This window comes from Corvus hawaiiensis, chromosome 7 (genome assembly GCF_020740725.1).
Source record: "Corvus hawaiiensis isolate bCorHaw1 chromosome 7, bCorHaw1.pri.cur, whole genome shotgun sequence".
Classification (NCBI taxonomy): domain Eukaryota; kingdom Metazoa; phylum Chordata; class Aves; order Passeriformes; family Corvidae; genus Corvus; species Corvus hawaiiensis.
In genome coordinates, this window is record NC_063219.1 from 1,408,212 (window position 1) to 1,428,945 (window position 20,734).

The 20,734-nt window shown below is 54.4% G+C and overlaps 1 protein-coding gene and 1 long non-coding RNA gene across 2 annotated transcripts in view; one reads left to right on the plus strand and one right to left on the minus strand.

The window, feature by feature from the left end:
• The first annotated feature begins 282 nt into the window (after window positions 1–282).
• Window positions 283–3,285, plus strand: ARL4C (ADP ribosylation factor like GTPase 4C). Its single transcript, XM_048309975.1, has 2 exons — window positions 283–1,057; window positions 1,215–3,285. Exons 1-2 carry the CDS (start codon window positions 483–485, stop codon window positions 1,342–1,344), a joined length of 705 nt encoding a protein of 234 aa, XP_048165932.1. The 5' UTR covers window positions 283–482; the 3' UTR covers window positions 1,345–3,285.
• A 12,512-nt stretch (window positions 3,286–15,797) lies between these two features.
• The window catches only part of LOC125328996, a 28,667-nt gene continuing 23,730 nt past the window's right edge, over window positions 15,798–20,734 (minus strand). The window contains exon 4 of the long non-coding RNA XR_007205002.1: window positions 15,798–16,740. This is a non-coding gene — a long non-coding RNA (uncharacterized LOC125328996). The remainder of the gene's footprint in view (window positions 16,741–20,734) is intronic.

Sequence of the window (20,734 nt, forward strand, 5' to 3'; positions counted from 1 at the left end):
CCTTGGCTTGGTTACTATTTTTAAGGGGTTTTTTACTGCTTTCTTTGGTCGGTCACGATGACAAACGTGAGGATAACCAAGCTTCCAGCACGGGGGGACGGCGCTCCCGGGGGTCCCCGAGGAGCAGCAGCGCAGGCAGGGGCAGGTGAAGCTCAGAGCTCAGGCAGGGGCGGTGCAGGCACGGCCGATGCGGGCAGGACGCGGGGCGGAGCGGGAGGAAGGCGGCGGCGCGGCCCCTCCTCCTCCGCCGCCTCTCCTCCTCTTTCTCTTCCTCCTCCTCCTTTCCCTCCTCCTCCTCCTGCCGGGCGGGGCGGGGGTCGGCAGTCCCGCCGCGTGGAGCCGAGCTGCGTGTTCCCGATCCCTTATCCCCGCTCCCCGACCCCTGTTCCCGGCTCCCTCCGCCGCCCCGAGCCGTGCCCCCGCTGCGGGCCGGCGGCGCGGGGATGGGCGCGGGGCTGTGAGCGCGGCCGTGAGCCGTGGCCATGGGGAACATCTCGTCCAACATCTCCGCCTTCCAGTCCCTGCACATCGTCATGCTGGGCCTGGATTCGGCGGGCAAGACCACGGTGCTCTACCGCCTCAAGTTCAACGAGTTCGTCAACACCGTGCCCACCATCGGCTTCAACACGGAGAAGATCCGGCTCAGCAACGGGACGGCCAAGGGCATCAGCTGCCACTTCTGGGACGTGGGCGGCCAGGAGAAGCTGCGCCCGCTCTGGAAGTCCTACAGCCGCTGCACCGATGGCATCATCTACGTGGTGGACTCAGTGGACGTGGACCGACTGGAGGAAGCCAAAACGGAGCTGCACAAGGTGACCAAGTTCGCGGAGAACCAGGGCACCCCGCTGCTGGTCATCGCCAACAAGCAGGACCTGCCCAAATCGCTGCCGGTGGCCGAGATCGAGAAGCAGCTGGCCCTCCACGAGCTGACCCCTTCCACCACCTACCACATCCAGCCGGCCTGCGCCATCATCGGCGAGGGGCTGACGGAGGGCATGGACAAGCTCTACGAGATGATCCTCAAGCGCAGGAAGTCCCTCAAGCAGAAGAAGAAGCGGTAGAAGCCCCGCCGAGGCGGGGAGGGATGGGGGAGCAGACAAAGGAACCGAGGGGGAGACGGAACCAAAGCGATTCTTTTGGGTTTCATCGTTCTTTTTCTGTTTTGTTTTGTTTTGTTTTTCCCTCTTCATTTTTTCCCCCCTCCTTCCCCAAAGGACAGACAATAGTGGTGATAACAAAGCGGCTCCCGCCAGCCGAGCCCGGATCCCGGAGCTCCCCTCTCCCACCGCTCCTGAGGGTCTGATGCGGACTCCCTTGGGCTGGAAACATGGAAAAACGGGGTGAATCCCCCCCTCTGCATCCTCCGGGACCACCGAGCCTTTGTGTGCCGGGGAACCAACAGGGCAGGACCCTGTTGAAGCGCGTTCGAGCGGAGCCCAGCGTGCTTTTGGATCTCTAACGTGGGCATTTTGGGGCGGGGGGGTGTCGATGCCAGCCCCCCCCATGCATTTTGGGGCGGGGGGTTGATGCTGCCGGGGGGGTGCGGGTGCACCGTGGCTCGGCAAGGTCAGCGGGGAGGGGGCTCGCAGCCCGCATCCCTGGATCCCTCCCCCGCGGGTGGCGGTGGGAAGGGGCGTCGAAAGCTTGGAGGGGGGGTTGGACCAGCAGGAAACGTCTTTGGGGGGGCTGGGTGTGATGGGTAAGGGGACACCCACCCACCCTGGCTGGTGTTTTAGGGTGCGGAGCAAGGACGGGCAGCCTTTGGGGTGGGAGTGGGTGGGGGGGGATGCGACACCGGGGTGCTGAGCGGCTGCTGAATGGTGCAGAGATCGGAGCTCTTTGCTTCAAAAAAAGGGTGGAAAAAGGGAGAAAAAAACCCAACCACCCAAGGGTTTGGGGTGAACGCTGCTGGAAGCGCTGGGGGGGTTGTGCAGGACCCCCATCTCTCAAAGGAAGGCTCGCTGGTGTCACCTCCTGCAGCAAAGCCCCCCGCAGGTGAGCGTTGTCCCCGCGCACAGGCTGCTCCCAGGTGCGGCTTTGGAGGCCATCCAAACCAGGGCTTACTCAGTAAAAAAAACCCCCAAAAAAGCAGAGTTTGGGGTTCTGGCCACTGCGCTGCTCTGCAGTGGGGCAGGAGGCCAAGTCGGGGGGGGAGGGTCACGGCAGGGCAGGACGGACGGATGGATGGACGGACAGACAGAGATGGTGAGAGCCTGCAAAAAATCTCTGCTGGAAAGGGAAGCTGGCGGGGGTGAAGAGACAAGGGGGGGGGGGGGGGGCTGTGGTAGGTTTTTAATAAAGATTTAAACCCGATTAAAAGCCCCTCGCTTCGCCCAGTAGCCACATGGGCAAGCTCTGCCTGCAGAGCAGCCCGGGCAGGGTCAGGCCTGGCCGCCTCCTCCTGCGGGTGAACATTTTGGGACCTGCATGGGGCTGGGCGCCAAAATCCACTTGCTGTCTGTGCTTCAGCCTGGGATCCAGCTCTCCGGGGTCCTGGCTTCCCACAGGGCTGAAGCAGGCAGCCCTCAGGGGCCAAATATGTTGAATTTGGAGCCAGGCAGGATTTTCTGGTGATTTCACACCAGCAAACCCCTTCCCGGAGCAGCCAAGGGGAAAGCACCGAGCAAACAAAAGCAAAATGCCCTTGGGGTTTCGGGGAGTTGATCCTCCCCTTGCAGCGACGAGCACCTTCCAAACAGCGGGGTTTGGGGTTTTTTTTGGGGGGGGCGGGGGGTGGGGAGGGGTTTGTTAGGAAACAAACGCTGCAGCCGAGTTGTGTTTCTTCTCCTCCTCTTGCGGGGTTTGAGCTCCCGGCGCGAGTCCCGACTTGTGTGGGCTGGTCCCACCCGTTCAGGTGGCTCTCTTCCCGCCTCCTCGGGTTTCCCTGCTTTGTCTTCACCTCCAACACTTTGGTACTTGCTGTCAAGTGAGAGAGAGAGAGAGAGAGAGAGAAAAGAATTATTTATTTTTGATGCCACAGAAGCCACATGTATGAACCCTGTTTTGGGAGGGCGCTGTGTTGAGCTCCAGAGGGGCCAGCTTTTAGGAATGACACGTGCAGGCTGTTCCTGGTGGGTTTTACCTCCTGGCTGGCCTTGGTTTAGCGAATGCTGGCATGGAAAGGCTGCTTTGATGGAGCTGGGTCCTTCCTGGGAGTCTGTCCCATCCCCTTGGAGAGATGGCCGAGCCCTGGAAGGTTCGGCTGAGCCGGGTGGGACGCGCTGCCCGCGCCCTCGCCGGCCACTCTGCTTTCTGCAATAATTAAAGAGACTTTTCCAACGAGTAGCTCCCGGCTCCCGTGGTATTTCCGTGACGTTCCAGCACCCGCTTTCCCCCCGCCTCCCCCGTGTGAAGACGAGCGTCGCCCTCGGTGGGCTGCAAGAAGAGGGGCCTCAGCAGAGCAGCTCCTGCCTGGGCTCTTTGCAAGGTTGAGCATCTTCCCAAGTGATGAACGGCCTGGGGGTTTTTTGGCAGGTCTCATTCCCTCAGGTCCCTTTGCCGTGTCCCCATCCGCGATATCCCGCTGCCCGTGTCCTGCCCTCGCCGTTGTCCGTCGGTCTCTGTTCCTCCTGTCTTTCCTTTTTTCCTTTTCTTTTTCTTTCTTTCTTTCTTTTTTTTTTTAAGATGCAGACATAATGCTGTGAACTGAAATAAATTATTTATACAATGAAAGGGCCTGATAAAAAAAAAAAAAAGAAAAAAAAAAACCCAAACGAAAAACCAAACAAAAACCAAAACCCCAGTGTTCTGCTTATTTCTCAACATCAGTGCTGCGTTTTGGGTGGTTGGAAGGAGGTTCCTGCTGGAAGAGAGGAGCCAAGGGGACAGAGGAGTGACCTGCCGAGGATCCAGTGTCACGGCTCTGTCACGTAGCAGCCCGCTAGGACATGGGGGACATCCATAATTTGCTGCTTCATGAAATCGGAGCCCTTTTGCAGGTCACTTGACGTCTCAGCATCTCTGCTGCTGTCTGTGAGAGAGGAAGACGCTTTTTGGGGGGAGAGGGGGTTTGTTCCACCACCTCCTCTGATTTCCAATCCACGTTCCGGGAGCGATCACGCAGAGAGAAAGTTCCCATTTTTGCTCAGCGTGGCTTTTTTTTTTTTTTTAAACGGGCGGCCTCGGGCAAGCGGCAGCGGCGGCAGAGAGCCAGGTCTGCAGGGGTTAAAGCACCACCGCGGAACGGGATGCTGCAGACAGAGCTCGAGGCTGCCTCTGCTCCTGGGTGGCTGCTGACACAGGAAACCCAGGGTGACATTTCGCAGGGGAGCGGTGGAGCTGGGTGGTAAATGACTTTTTCTTTCTGGTTTGTTTTGTTTTTTTAATGATGACAAGGCAGCCAGAGGGGAAATGATGGGCCCGACTTGTGAAAGTGAGACTTGGAAGGGCTCGGGGAGTTCTCACCCTGCCCGAGGTTTGTGGGGTGTGCAGTGTCTGGGTGAGGGGATGTGGTGTGGGATCTGCCGTGTGGGATCAGGGTTTGGGGGCTCTGAAGGGTGACAGGACCCAGGGAACAGCTGGAGCTGTGCCAGGGCAGGGTTAGGTTGGATCTCAGGGAAAGGTTCTGCCCCCAGAGGCTGCTGGGCACTGCCCAGGCTCCCCAGGGAATGGGCACGGCCCCGAGGCTGCCAGAGCTCCAGGAGCGTTTGGGCAGCGCTGCCAGGGACGCCCAGGCTGGGAGTGGTGGGGGGGTCTGTGCAGGGCCAGGGGCTGGACTGGATCCTTGTGGATCCTTCCAGCTCAGGAGATTCCATGATTCTCTGAACCTCAAGGCTTACCCAGCGCTGCAGCTGCTGCGCTGCTGTCAAGGCTCACAACTCCCTGGACCGCGGCATTCCGGGATGGAGTTGTGGGTTGCTCAGCTGTCCCCTGGCCCTGCGGGGAGCCTCTGGAAGGTGCAGCTCCTTCCTCACACAGAGCATCACCGACGGGCTCCTGTCCCTCTGCCACACGCTCCGGTGCTCCTGAAGATGCTCCTGACCATGCTCTGGCCCCATTTTCCATGGGACACCGTGTGCTCCTCCTGCTTCCATGGATCTGAAAGCCCAGCAGTGGATGCTGCAGTGCCCGCACCTTCCTCAGCCCGAAGGGACTTGTCCTCACCGACCCCACCGGGCAGCAGCTGATTTTTGGGGATTTTCCAGCTGGCATGGAGGTGTGCACGCTGACATCGTGTCCCTGGGCTTATCTGGGCGCCAGGGCAGCTGGACTTTGGGCACCACATGGAGCTGGGGGGGGTTTCCTCCTGGTTGAAAGGGGGAACCATCCCTTTCCCCGCGGTGGGGGAACAGAAGCAGCTGCCAGGGTTTGGGCTGCGCGTTTGAGAGGCTGCGAGCAGGTGTGTGTGACCCTGCAGCTGGATCTACCCGCTCCCACAGAGCCGTGGAGCTGGGATTTCTCCCGAAGTGCGGGGGAAGGGGCGGGAAGGGCCGTGCCCTGTGGCCAGCGAAGCTCCCAGCGGCAAGGACGGGCATCCTCCTGGGAGCAGCCTGTGCTGCTGGCCGGAGAGCGCTTCTGTCAGCGGGGAGGAGGCGGCGTTTGGGCCGGTTGTCATGAGAACGTAGCGCAAGGGGCTGCTGCTGACCTTGCGGCGCCCCGAGGCAGCGCTGGCCCTGATGGATGGGGCTGTGCCACCTCCCCGGGCGGGCAGAGAGGCCAAACAGTCCCCAGCAAGAGGTTTGGGGACCACGGTGGCACCTGGGGCCGCCGGGCAGTGCCCAGGGATGCTGCCCCTGCACGGGAGGAAGAGCAGTGAGGGAGCAGCTGGGGGGCTGCATCGGCTGAGAAGGAGCTGGAACATTCCAAAGGGCAGGAGAGGATGGATCAGGGCTGGGAGCAGCGGGAGACGGGGTCAGGACAGGAATAAGCAGAGATGAGCCACCAGTGTGTGTGTGTGTGCCCTGCTGCTCCTCTGCTGGTCCCTGGCAGACCCCCCCTCTCCGAAGGCCACCAAGGAGGGCTGCTGAGTGATCTCCCAGTGATCCCATGGACAAGGCAGCCTCGCCAGCTTGGTGTACCCCACTTTTCCATGCACGCAGCTTCCCGACGTCTCCTCCAGGCCGGGAGCCGCTCAGCTGCAGGTTCTGCCTCGCCTCGTGCTGCGTCAGCCGCACAGCTCCTTCTCCCTCTCTTCCCTGGCTTTGCCTCGTTAAGCTAAATCCCTCTGCTTTATTTCAAACGGGATTTGCTTCCCGAGCAAGGACCTTTAAAAGGATCATCCTGGTTAATGCAATCCGCGGGGTGCTGCTTCCTTGGAGCGTGGCGGCTCCTGCACGGCGCCAGGTGCTTCTGGCCCAATTTTGGGTGGCCTGAGGATGACCATCACCAAGAAACAGCCTAGAAACCACTGCCAGAAGAAGGAAAAAAACCACCTCCACAGTGGTTCAAACATTGTTTGCTTTGCTTCAGGCAGCTCCATCCTGGAGCTTCTTCTTGGGGGGAATTACCCCAAGTCATTTGTGTGAGCAGCACAAGACCACTGCTGCGAGGCACTTTTGGCACTTTGCACACACTCCGTGCCAAAAAAAACCAAAAAAGGCTTGTGCTGGACTGGCAGAGCAAAATTGAGACATTTCAGCACGAGGATGGTGGGATATGGAGAGCTCAGCCTGGGAATATTTGCTCGAATAAACCATACTGTTTATTTCAGCTTAGCCTGTGTTTGCTTCCCTCAGACACTGGTGTGAGATTCCAGGGAGGAAAGCTCACCAAGCCCATCAGACTCTCCAGCAGTGACATTAAACCACTGCTGGAAGGCGAGCTCTGGAGCCTGGACACCCCCTGGGTGACCAGAATGACCCCCTGTCCTCCCTCCCTGACTGATGGCATCCCACAGCTTCCCGAAATGCTGGAAGCATGGCAGGAATTTGTGAGGAGGGCAGAGAGTGTCTCAGCCAGCTCTTCATCGGCCCTCAGATTAGATTCCTCTCATTTATTATTAGTCATCCTTATTTATTATTGGGAATAATACAATAGATGGGAATTTGGATTAGTATTCATATTAACAATCTTATAATACGTGTCTTTATTAATAAATAGTGATAAAATCTGTAAATAAATAATAAAAGCATGGGGAGGCACAGGGTGCCCAGAGAAGCTGTGGCTGCCCCCGGATCCCTGGAAATGTTCCTGGCCAGGTTGGATGGGGCTTGGAGCAACCTGGGACAGTGGGAGGTGTCCCTGCCCATGGCAGGGGTGGGATGGGATGGGCTTTAAGGTCTTTTCCAACCCAAACCTTTCTGGGATTCTGGGATTATTTTTATTGCTCAGCCCATCGGTACCCAGATTTTGCAGCTGCTCGCAGCTGACAGAGGTTCTCATGATCCCATGGTGCTGGAGCATTCCCAAAAGATGGGGACTGGGGAAACAGGCACTCCCAAAGCTCCTGATCCCACCTGGCCTTGCATCCAAATCTGTATTCTGCTGCCAGGAAGAGAGCAGGATGCAAAGCTGGGCCTAAATGCAGGATTTTTAGACTCCTGCCTAACCTTGGTCACATCACCCAACTTGCCCCAGACTTCTTTTCCACAGGGATATCAGGAAATTGCCAGCATTCTTCTTACTCCCTCAGCTTCAAAAATCCCTTGGGACTGGTGTGATTCTCAGATCCCCTTGGTAAAGATGCTAAACCTGCAGGATTGTCCCTGAAAAAAAAAAAGGGGGTTGGGGAAAGGTGGGGAAAAGGGGTTGAAGGTTGAGGGTTGAGGGGGAGATTCCTGCAGATCCAGGTCCTCCTGCTGTGCCATGGCTGCATCAGGGCTGCCTGAGCGCCTCGCTTCAGCTCCCAGCAGCTCCAGGCTTCATTTCTGAGCTCTCTGAACCCCTCCATCCATGTCCTCCGAGTTATGGCTGCAAGAGGGAAGTTAACAACCCGTCCCAACGCCCTGACCCCACACCTGCGGGCTGCCTGCGGGCAGAGGGGCGGCACAGAGGCTCCTGTCGCCACCAGAACGCTGTGCCAGGCCACGTCTCCAGGGCTGGGAGCAGCTCAGGACTCTGCAATGCCCACACACACAGAGGTGGGGGCCCAGCGTGGCAGTGGGAACTGGGAACACAGGGCGAGTGTTGTGCTGGTTAATGGTTAAATAGCCCCTAACAAAGGCCCTCCCTAACAAAGGGGGCCCTCTCAGCTCCTTGGCAGCTTCCCCACCCTTCTGCTGCCCGCTGGAAATGTCCAGAGGCTGGGGAGGGAATGGCAGTGCTGCAGGTTTCCATCCTCTTCCCAGTAATCCTTGGAAAACACCTGGTCGCTTAGGAAGAGGACAATGGGTGCTGGGGAGAAATAATCCCCAAAAGTAACAACCCACGACCCACACACCATTCCTCACAGAATTCCAAAATAGTTTGGGTTAGAAGGGCCTTAAAGCTCATCCCATTCCACCCCCTGCCATGGGCAGGGACACCTCCCACTATCCCAGGCTGCTCCAACCTGGCCTTGGGCACTGCCAGGGATCCAGGGGCAGCCCCAGCTGCTCTGGGCACCCTGTGCCGGGGCCTGCCCACCCTCACAGCCAAGAGTTTCTTCCTAAATTCCTCCTTGGAGCCTGTGCTTGGCTGTTCCCCATCCACAGCCACATTTCCAGAAGAAATGGCCTTCGTCCTTCCTTGTGTGTCTGGACAGGCCCTTCTCTCCCAGGAATGGCCTCTCTGGCAGTCCCAGAGAGGTGGGGAGACTTCTGCTGCCTCTGCCCAGCCCTGGGACCTGCTGTGGTCCTTCTGGCACTTCCAGCAGCTCCAGAGTGGCTCAGACTGGGAATGAGGTGGCAAGCACGGCTTAAAATCATCCCCTGCCAGTTTTCCCTGCAGATCCTGGCACCAAACATCTTCCCAGCCAGCCCAGCCTCTCGGGAGGTGCTGCCCGTTCTTCATCACGGGGCTGTGATGCAAAGAGTCCAAAGAGCTGAGAATTTGTCCCTCATCAGCCGCAGAACCTCCTGCAGGAACAAATAACCCCGTCCTTCTTCCCCCTGTGAGAGCAGAGCAGGTGTGGAGGCCTCAAACTATTTCTTACACCTGAGCATCAGCATTTTCCATGTCCCAGGGAGCTGCTGGGGGGCAGTGGGGGAAATCCAAGCATTACTGCTGGCGAGGAAGTCCTGCTGTGAGCATGGGGAGAATTTGGGGGCCATAAACCCATCGGGAGGTCGGGGGGCAGGGGGAAGAAATGAGTCCTGCTGGAGTTTTCTCACTGTGGCCTGAGGGTTTTGAACCTCTGAGGACTGGCTTAGCTCTGGACAAGGGGAAGCCCGGCAGAGGAGGATTTGGGGTCCGTAAGCAACGCCCTCATCCCGTGGATGCCTCTGGATGCAGAGGGACACAGGCTGGTGCTCCCAGCCCTGGGGATGGGTCACTGACACCAAGGCTTGATATTTATCATCCAGTGGCCCACGGGAGACTGGGGTGCCCAAGGCTCCTTTATTTTTAGCTGGATAAGGGAGAGGGTGAGGAGGGAAGAGGGGAGGGAGAAGGTGGGGCTGTGTCTGCTGAGACCACGGAGATGTTTGGGTTCTTTATCTGGAATTACTCCCAAAGGAGTTGTGGATGTGTGGGGGTTTTAGAAAGATATATATATTTTTTTATATATGTATAAAAATTATAATTGTATTATATTTATATATAATAAATATAATACATAATATATTATATTTAATATATAATCTATAATATAATATATATAGTTATAATGTTATGTTACTATTATATAGTATATAGTATATATTATATATTATATAAAATATAATATATATCATATATTATATATTATATATTATATATTATGTATTATATATCATATATCATATATTATATATTATGTATTATATATTATATATCATATATTATATAATATATATTATAGATTATATGGTATATATTATATATTATTTATTAATATATTATATATTAATATACGTTGTACATTCATTATATATTAATTATATATTAAGTATCTATTAATTATATATTAATATATAATTAACATCTTATATAACATATATAATATTTAATATATAATATATATAATATATAAAATAGATCTATTTCTGTATATTTATATATGTGTGCTTACATGCCATCCATGTTCTGGTTTATAGATATAAAATACGTATAAACCAGACATAAATTATCATTAGAAAATAGAATTATAAACGATGTTTTATCATTTCTATAATGATAATCCTAAAATGATACCATTTTACAATTATAAAATGTTACCACATCATCCTAGAATGATAACATTTATATAATTATATTTATCTATCGTTTTATGCAGGCATAAAATTGCAGACAGGGAAGGATATATTGAAATATTCCCTTTGCTCCTCCTGCCCCTCTTGAAGAGGAGCTTTAAGGTGTGGATGTGGCACTTGGGGACACGGTTTAGCGGTGACCTGGGCAGTTCTGGGGGGGGCATTTGGACTCTGTGATTTCAGAGGCCTTTTCCAACTCTACAGTTCTGTATTTCTCCTGGTGTGATTGGCATTTCCAGCCCACAGCTTTCCCCATCCTGGGTTATCCATTAACTCCAGCAGCCTTCCCCCCCTCCCCATGGATGTGTTCATGGAGGCAATCACAGATCTCTGTGACTTATCCATGTTCCCCTTAAATTATCCCGTTTCTGCTCTGGGATAAGAAACTCAGGGTCTCAGCTGGAGGTGGCAGGGATGCTTTTTTTGGGGGGGTTAGAATGAGGTGTTTTGAGGGGTCTGTTTGCCCCAAAATTCCCAGCAAGCCCTGAAGTGGGAACGTTGCCCCTGGAGTGGTTTTTTATCCAGCCCCTGTTCCCGGCAGACTCAGCCAGGTCATGTCTTGGTGATCCATTAACCAGGGCATGGGGGGAGAGAGGCCCCTGTGCAAACCTTGCAGCTGCTTGGAAAGCAGCCAGTGCTGCTCTTCCCTGGCCATCCAAAAAAACAAAAAACCACCCGAGGATTCATCGAAAAAGGAGCCATTCCATGGGAATGCTGGTGGCAAAGTGCCACGGCGAGGGGGGGAAAGAAGGAGCTGCAGTGGTCTTGAGTGTTTGGGTAATGCTGAGGCAACGTTGCTGGAATGGAGCACGTTCCCTCTTTACTGGGAATTTTTAGAGGAATTCTGCATTATTAAAGGTGTGTCGTGAAATCTGCCTCGAAATGTGGCCAAGGCACAGGGCGTATTCTCCGTGCTGGGGCTGTTGTCTCAGAAATTCCAGCAGTGACAGCCCAGGAATCCCAGGAAACTCTCAGAAAGGGCAGCAGGAGATACCCTATCCCGTTCCCCCCCCTGCTCCCAACCTCCTGCCCGCTTGGAGCTTCTTTGGTCAGGAAACGTGAAGGAAAACTGTTGTATTTCTGATGATCTGAGCTCCTTGAGTCGAGGCAAGACCCGGCTTGCAAAGAATGTGAGTGATTTCTGTGTGGATAATAAGGAGAGGGAGAGCAGCAGGCAAAAGGAGTTTGTCTTTCATTCCCCTCAGCCCTGCTCCTGAGGCTTTGCCCTACCCAGCAGAGCTATTCCTGATTATCCCAGGTGGATTAATCCACGTGGGGACCTTCCCGAGTCCTCCCTTGTGCTTTATGGATGCAACTGCTGAACAGGGAAAAAAAAACCCAACCAAAATTTACTTTTCCCCCCAAATCCCCCCTAAACATGGATTCCTTTGCAGATTCTAGCCCGGCTTTTCCCTGCAGGCTGGTCCTTGGGAGCACAGCAGAAATCCAGCTCCAACTTCCAGTAGTGACTCCTCTCCAAAACCCTCCTGGTGCTGGCACAAACCAGAAGCCCTGACACATTTATTTGGGTTTTTTTTTTCCACAGAAAAACCCTAGCAAGGGCAAACACAGAACTTGTGAGAGGTGTCATGGCAGAAGAAAAGCTCCAATAAACAGATTTATTACCTGAAACACCAGGGGATCTCTGACTGCAGGAAAAGGCCTGGGAGCTTTGTGCCGTTTGGCACAACTCTGAAAAGAAAATCCTTAAAATTTGCCTTTTTGGCTGAGAGGAACCTTGGCAGCTTCAGGTGTGGTTGGGGAAATATCTCAGGGGAATTTCTACAAGGCTCAGATATTTTCTTTCCCCCCCTCTCTCCATCTCAAAAGGGACTGATCTGTGTCTTTTCACAGCAGGGAGAGCTTAAGCCTAGCCCTGAATTCCTCACTCCATCCCCAACAACACATCCACGGATAACGTGCCTTTAATTACCATTAATTACTCTGCCAAAGACACTGCCTTAATTGCTCCCAAACAAGCTCTGGACATGCACAAGCTGTAGTGGAGACAGCAAGTCCCTCAAATCCCATTCCCTGCAGGTTTGGCCCCTCCTTTCCCAGAAAATCTAATTCCCAGTGGTTTGCTTCAGGCTTTCCATGTCAGTTTTCCAGGTGATTTTCAGGCTGCCCTGATGACACAAGGCCTTGCTTCAGGGTGCTCTCGCCTCCCTGGGGATTAGCAAGGCGTGGGAGATCTTTTCCAGCAGCTCCAGGGGGACATCCCAAGCAGGAGGGATGGGAGAGTCCCTTTCCCTGCAGCAGGAGAAACGGGAAGCAAGAAGAGGGAATGAACCCTCAGTCCTGGCCAGGCTGGATGCAGCGAGTTCTGTGAGACAAGGACAGCGTGAAAAATTCAGTTTTAAGCCCAGAGTGCTCAGGCCAGGCCTAATGTCTTAGAGGGAAAGCTCTTGCTCACTGTGGAAGAATTACAAGGAGATCGACTTCTAAAACAAAACAGTGGCAGAATCTCCAACCAGCAGCGGCTGCAGGCAACAAAATCAATCCCAATCCCATTTTCCCAGCCAGGCTGCTCGTCAGACACGATCTTAGTGCAGCCTGGGAGGAGGAGGGAGAAACACAAACTCGAATTCCTGCGGGCAGGACTGAGGAAATCCATGGATACAGCAACAAGCACCACATCAGCCAAAACACAGGGAAGCCCCATGGCAACCATTCCCAGGAGGAGAATATCAGAATCACAAAATCATGGAAAGATTTGGGTTGGAAGGACCTTAGAGCTTATCCCATCCCAGCCATGGGCAGGGACACCTCCCACTGTCCCAGGCTGCTCCAAGCCCCAATGTCCAACCTGGCCTTGGGCACTGCCAGGGATCCAGGGGCAGCCCCAGCTGCTCTGGGCACCCTGTGCCAGGGCCTGCCCACCCTCCCAGGGAACAATTCCTGCCCAAGATCCCATCCAGCCCTGCCCTCTGGCAGTGGGAAGCCACTCCCTGTGTCCTGTCCCTCCGTGCCTTGTCCCCAGTCCCTCTGCAGCTCTCCTGGAGCCCCTTTAGGCCCTGCAAGGGGCTCTGAGCTCTCCCTGGAGCCTTCTCTTCCCCAGGTGAGCACCCCCAGCTCTCCCAGCCCGGCTCCAGAGGGGCTCCAGCCCTTGGAGCATCATTTCCCCAGACACCTGTACCCCCCTGCTGCAAGTGTGGTTACACCCCCTCAGCTCCTCTCCCTGCTGCTGGAGGCTGTGCCAGGACCTGTTGTCCATCTTGGGGTCCATCTTAGCAGTAGCCTCTGGCCCCCAGGGGGTACCTTTGAAGGCCTTTCAAATAAATACCTCTTTTATTCCCTTACTCCTGTCCAGTCTCTGTTTCTAGGAGGCCTCTTAAGGCATCACAGGTTGCTATCAATCATCACCACGAACCACTCACGTAGGCCAGGGCACCTCCTAGCCTGGCCATGGTTCCAAATGCTCGTGTTCCAGGTGAAATCCAGACCCTCCGAGCTCGGCTCCAGCATTCCCAGTGTTCCAGGTCACATTCCTGTGCCAAACACCTCCGCCAAGATCCCCTCCTGCCCAGCTGCACAGGGGATTAATGCAGGGACAATCATGAGGGCTCTGCCTCTTGCCTTCCCTTAAGTGCCAGCTCCTCCATGTGATGCCAGCTGCCAGGAATTTTATCCAAAGTTTGGTGGTATTTCGTGGTTTAGCACGAGTTCCATGTCCTGGGGGGTGACTTTTCATGCCCACCTTCCTTCTCAGATGTCGGAAGGGGAACTTTGCAGCCTCCTGGGTGATGCAGCAGATTGGAAAGAAGCCAGGACTTAGCATTTTAAAAAAACAAAACCAAAAAACGAGCAGACTAAAAATGAACTCCTGAGTTTTATTCCTGTTTTGGGGTTTTGCAACAGCTTGCTGGAAGTGGTTCTGCCCCTTCTAACAGCAGAAGTTGCATCAAACGTTGTCCTAAGAAGTAATGCAGGGCAGTCAGGGGAAACAGAGGGTGACTGCAGTGACCGAGCCCCAGCAGGCTGAGGTTTCCCACCCACGAGGCCCCATCAGAGCTGGAGACAAAACCCCGTTCTCCCAGAGGTTTCAGCCTGTCCCTGTCCTGAAGCTCCCCACTTGGGAAGCTGCACCCCACCACTGTGTCTATAATAAGTAACTCTAATCACTGTCCTGAGAACCTCGAAATTCCTGAAGTGCCGAGTGAAAAATCACACGTTCTCCTGCTCCTTTCCCGAGGAAAAATGGAGCCTTTTAGCACCAGCAAGTGTGGGAAACCCCTGTTGGCAGACGGTCTGGTGAGACCCATCCTAAATAACCCAAACACTGCCCGCTCTCATTCTTGGCACCAGAGACATCCAGTGCAGATCTGGCCCTAAACCTTTGTCCTGGTGCGGTGACAAAGCCGAGGTGCATTTCCCAGATGGAAAAAGCCTCGGATCCCTGCACCCTCATGTCACGTCCCTGGTTGCAGTGGGGGTGTTCTTGCCACTGTTTGCAGACTCAATAAATTAAACTCCATTTCGCTCTCTCCTGGGAGACTTTAACCCCCGGGGAAGCGCGATTCCCACAGACCCCACTCTTGCTCACCCTCGGGCTCGTTGGAGGGAAGGGCAACCAGGGATGGAGGGTGATGATTAATTAATTAATCTGTGTCCCAGCCTCAGCCTGAGCCCTGGCTGATCCATCCCCAGGAGCCGGACAGAGAGGCGCCAGGGAGGGACAATCCCGGCTGCTGCCCAAGTCCCCAGGGAAGAGGAGCATTCCCCAAGGGAGCTGCAGCTGCTGCACCTCCAAAATGGTTCTTTTTGGGTGGGGTGGCAGATGGATCCGGCCCACGGGAAAGCTGCCAGCACGGACAAGCAGGAGCACCCTCAGGAATTTGGGATATTCTCCAGCCCTCATTGTCTGAGTAGCCCTGGCTCTACCAGGTGAGTCCCCATGTACCTGAGAGATCCTGCACAGGGGCTGGGAAGGGAAAAGGAAGAACTGGAAAACCAAGATCCCTGTCCCGGTGCCACTGACCTCTCCCTGACCCCATCACACCCTATGCCAGGGCAAGTCCAGCACATCTCCCCAGCTCCAGGAAGGGAGACAGATGAGATTTTGGGGTGGGCTGGGGGGAGCAGCACATTCCCAGGGAAGGGGAAGACCCCGTTGTTGCTTTCTCTGCCATGAGCTCAAGGACAGGGAGACCCCCCCTCATTCCCCAGCCACCTGGGCAGAGGATGGAGGTGGCTGAAGGGACCCCTTGGTGGCATCCGGGGTGACCCAGGGAAGGAGAAAGCCCTTCCCGGTGGCCCACACCCCTCCCTGAGGAATCCAAGCTATGCAGGGAGCAGAGGTCACGGCAATCAGGTGCGGTGTAAAAGGGGAAGATAAACCCCATAAATCAGGCTGTGGGAAGAGGAGGAGGGCACAAGTGCACAGAGCTGCAGGAGGATGGTACCAGGAACAACCCCCCCCACCCCGGGCAGAGGGAGGGGGGAGCTGAGGGATAACCTGGGCTCTGGAGCAGCCTGGAGAGGGAGGATGGCCAGGGAAAGGGGAGCTGAAAGTATCCTCAGTGGGGGGAGTCACTTGCTTTTCCTCTGTGTAAAAAAAACCCAACAAAACAACAACAAAAAAGGAAAATGTGGGGGGAAAAACCAGAAGCAGTGGGTTAGGTATAGAAAAAAAGCCCTCAAAATACCATTTTGCTCCAGTTTTAGTCTATTTTGTTTTAATATTGTTCCTTCGTGGAAGATGGAGGAGATGCAAAACTCTCCTTGCAAAGGAAGGATTTTAAAACCTGTCATCATTTTTCTGCTTCGACAGGAGACCCCCTCCCTAAGGCTGGAAGCTCTGTTGTGCAAGCGTTCATCCCTGTGGCTCCAGCTTTCCACATGACCCTGCATGTCCACCCGTCCTGCTCCTGGCTTAGGGAGATGATGGATGGATGGACGGATGGATGAAAGGATGGACATCTTGGCGACGGAGCTGGTGACCTGCTCCTCTTTCCTGAGCCCTCCAGGTGAAAACAAGTATCCAGACACATTTTTTGGGACACGGGAGTAGGAATAAGCTCCTGGTGAAAATCCATATTAATCCACATCATGTGGGACCATGAGGGTGGTGACAAACCCACACCAGACGCTCTGGATCTCATCCCACCTGGTCTGGTCAGAGCTGGTGCACCCTGGGAGAGATGATCCCAATAGAGGTGATCCCAATCGAGGTGATCCCAATAGAATCCCAGTGAATCCACAGCAGGATACCGAGAGCCAGCTCCCGTGCAAAGTGAGGAGGAAAACGTGAGCCTGCCCCGTCTGGGGAGGAGCAGGTGGGAAACACGACCCTTGGAGCCACGGAAAATAAAGAGGGAACTGCATGGTCTCGTGGCTTTCAGCTTGATTTCACACACAGTGGGATCTTAAAATGCACCTTCCCAGTCCTGAGAAGCTCGGGAGCCTCTGGCCAGTCTCACCCAGCCTTGGTGAGGAGCGGGAGCCTCGCTGACACGGAACGCCCACGAGCCGTGCGAAAATAGGTGACTCGCTGGAGGAGCAAGAGAAAAAGCTATAAATATCCTGAGTGAGGGAAGAATTCATCACTCACTCAGCGCTTATTTTACATCCCAGAGAGCTGTTACACAAACCCCTGCCACGGAGAAAGGCCCGGGCATGAATCACTCCCCGTGAGATATCCAAGAATCCAGCCACAGAGGCAAAACCCAAAGGGACCCGGGCAGCCTTGGAGCCTCTGTTCCGACCACGTGCTCCTGTTCATATTCATCCAGGAGACACCCTTGTCCTTTTGGGAAAGATATCCGGGGGTAGAGAGGAAAGAACATCTCCCTTTGAAGGGCTTCTAATTCAAAAAGACTGAAGGGGAGCAGTGACCAGAGCCCAGGTACCATCCCCAGCCTAAAGGATCAGGGGAAAGGTTTTTTTAAGAGAAAATAGAAGAGAGGGATCAGCATCACAAGCCCATCTCCCTTCCTCCATGGGCTCCCACTGTGCCTTGCCTGAGTTTTCCAGCCTGCAGGGATAACTGCAACTCCCTGTTCAAAGCCCAATTCATGGATTCAGGGAATCACAGAATGGTTTGGGGTGGAAGGGACCTTAGAGATCATCTTGTTCCATCCCCCCTGCCACGGACAGGGACATCTTACTTCCCCCTCTTACCTCCTTGACAGAGAGGAGAAAAGGAGCAGCTAAAAGTTAAAGTGTGAAGGCTGTGGGGATGAAACCTGTTCTCCCCAATCCAGGATCCCAGATAAGGTAGATGCCTGGAATAACCCAAATAGCTGAGATAACCTCTGGGCTGGGGCCTGGCATGTCCATCCATCACTGACCCGGGGCCAGGAGCCTGCTCTGACCTGACCCAAGCCTCCACACACCGCAGCCACTCCTCCACCTTGCAGATCCCAGCGTTGCTCCAGGCAGGGTCAAGGTCTCGGAATCCTGAATCCGTGTAGGGGAGGGTCATGGGGGCTGAGCCTGGTGACTCTGAGCTGTGCTGGAGAGCTCTGCTGGAGCAGCCAAGCCCACCCTGAAGGCAGTGGGATGGGGTGAAATGGGTTCTGACCAGCCTGGCACACAGGGGAAGGGTTGGCAGTGCCCAAGGTGGGTCACCAGCTGTGCTGTGGAGATTCTCCAGTGTCTTTGCTTATGGGACACCCCTGAGCTGGTGGGATGCTGCTCTCCAAAAGGTCAGGAATGGGCTGTGGAGGGGGCTCTGGATGAATTTATTCCCCCTGGTGAGCTCATGTCTTGGCAGGACAAAGCTGCAGATGAAGCTGAGCGGTTTCTCATCGGTCTCATCCGTGCCTCAAGCAATGCTGCCTGCTCCTTTGCTCCAGGTGGAGATAGTGAGGGTCTGTTTTCCAGCTCCTCCTCATTTTCTTATCTCTTTTCCCACTTCCCCAAAGCCTGCGAGGGCTGCAGCCAAGTCACCTCTGAAGTATGAGCCCGTGTTCACCACCAGGTCAAACTATTCCCCAGAACAATCGTGGTTAAAGCCGAAGCTGAAGCCCCACAGCTTCCCTCCCCTGGAATTCCAAGGGTGGAGAGCCCTGGGAAGGGAGGGCAGCTCTGCTGACAACACGGAGGGGGTGGGTGGGATGGGAAAAATGGATCAGAGGTGTATTTGCTCATTGTGGGCTCCTTGGTGCCTCTTGCAAGGAGAGGCTCAGAGCGCAGGGCAGGCGCCCACAGGAGGCTGCAGGAGCCAGCAAGCTCTGCTCCTGTCATCATTCCTCCCGGGAAAAACAGCTTCCAGCAGCCTTAATTGGGCTTCCCTCATAAATCACCTTGATGTCACCCAGGTGCAAGCACTTCCCAGGTTGGCATGTAAAGGCATTCCCTGTTTTCATCCCACTCCATTCTTCACCTGACCTCTCAGAGGCCCTGTCCCCAAAGCCCCAGGGAGATCCCAGGAGCCCTGCTCTTCCAGGAATGTCGGCTATCCTGGGATGTTGTGCCCTGCTCTACACACACATTGATGCTTTGAGAGCATCAATGCTAGCAGCCAGCCACAGCACCTAGTTTCCTCTCCTAGCTTAGTCATTCTTCCCAAATTTCCTTCTTTTGTGTAGGGATTCCCTCTGTTTCCTGCTACAGGCTTCATTTTCCCTGTGCTAGAAGCACTCGGCATTATTTGTGCTGCCAGGGAGGCCGGTTCGTGTGTTCAGCTATTTTTATTCCTCCTGCCGTAGCATCTAAAGAATTGTTTTTCCAGAATAATCTCTGCGGGTCAGGAAGGGAAAGAAATCATCTTGGATACAGCTGAATGGATTGAAAGCGGTTTCCTACACAACAGGACCCCATCATCCTGCTGAGGTCTTTAATATTGATGCTCCATGACTCGATGATCCTTGTGGGTCCCCTTCCAGCTGAGGATATTCCATGGGTTCACTGGCAGAAATTCAAAGCACAGCCATGTTCTTTAAGACTTCAGGTCCAGGTGTCAGAGGTGCCAATCCTGGGGGAATTGTGGGGGATCCACTGCACCTCTGAGGACTGAAGGGTTTTGGTTTCTTTCCAGACCTATTAAACCTCAACTGAGCATCCCACAAAATTGCTCTCGCTTTCAGCATGTCCAGGCCTGGCACCAGGAAACAAGCCCTGCCCCTGGCAGGGAAGTTGGAATGAGGCGATCTCTAAAATCCCTCCCAGCCCAAACCATCCTGCGATTCTGTGATCAAGCCTCTGCAAACATGGATTCCTTTCGGAAAGGATAATCAAAATATTTCTGGGCTCAGCTCATTCTCCATGGCTGCATCAGCGTTTGGGGAGTCAGGCTCCCTTTTGCTGCTCCTTGGAGGCAGCGTGGCCGTGCTGCAGCAAACCCAGCCTTGCCCACCAGCGTGGGATGTGTGGAGCATCCCTCATGCTCTGCCTGCAGGGACACGCCTGGAATTCCTGCTCCAAGCCAGGGACTGGCTGCTTCTGGCAAAGCTGTGCCAAGGAGACGAAGCTTTGCCAGCTCCTGTTCCCTGGTTCCTTCCTCTGGGGTCATTCTGGTCCCAGCGAGCCCCTGTGCCAGCCATCCCTGCTCCAGGAGGGATCCCTACCCAGCTCCACAGGGATCAGCCTCCAGCTGGTGGGTAATGACACAGGGGGCGAGTCCAAACTGCAGCACCCTCCTCAGTTGCCTCTGTGGGTGCTCGTAAGTCCAGGCTGTGCTGAGCCCAAGTGCCAAAACGTGTTCTCCTCATTGCATTCAACCAAAAAATCCCCACGGTTGCTCCTGAGGGAGGACATCCCCCTGCTTGAAGTGCACATCTGGATCAGGAGGAGAAGCAGCAAATGTGTGGAGATTTTCTGGAGAAGAACAGCCTTTTCTGGGTATTGATGCTGTCTCTCATTTGTGGGACACGCCTGAAGGTCTGAGTGTGCCTTAAACACTCCAAGCTTTCAAAACGCTGTCTTTTTCCTCATAGTAGCTTTCAAAAGGCTGTCTTTTTCATCCTAGTTGGTGTTTGGAAGATGGCACATTCCAGAGCTTCTTTCAGCACCAGTCAGGTTTAAAACTGAGCCTTTTGCCCTCAAGAGTGTGAGCAGCCTGGAGCTGTTGGTTGAGAGGAATCCCTCCAGCAGTCCCTGGTCAGTGACCCTTGGTGTTCCCCTCAGTCTGCCAGAGCTGGAGAAGTGCTGTTTTCCAGCTGCAGCTCCTTCTTGGATCGCATCCTCACTCCCCAGCTGCTCCCTGGCCAAGGGTCTGGTCAGCTTTGAGGGCGACCCTGACTCTCCCTCCTCATGCCCACAGCACATCCCAGTCGGATCTAGCCTTGGACCAGCCTCAGTTTTGCCCTTTCCCTCCTGTTGTCACCATGAGGGCTCCCTGCTGGACATCTTATTCCCATCAGGACTCATCCCAAACCTTCTGGGCCCATGGCCCAGCTCAGCTCTGGGCTCAGGGTGTGTGGCAAACCCAAACGAGCCGTCTGGCCACAGTTCTCTCTCTTAATCCTCCTCTGGCCTCTTCTTCCCTGTCCAGGCATCATCTAAACCCTGACCCAGCCCTGCTTTGATCATTTATTCACAGG

Coding starts and splice junctions, on each gene's coding strand:
- ARL4C (XM_048309975.1), top strand. CDS start 483: ATGGGGAACATCTCGTCCAACATCTCCGCCTTCCAGTCCCTGCACATC. Junction 1,058..1,214: donor CTCAAGCAGAAGAAGAAGCG/GTAGAAGCCCCG, acceptor CCTTCCCCAAAG/GACAGACAATAGTGGTGATA.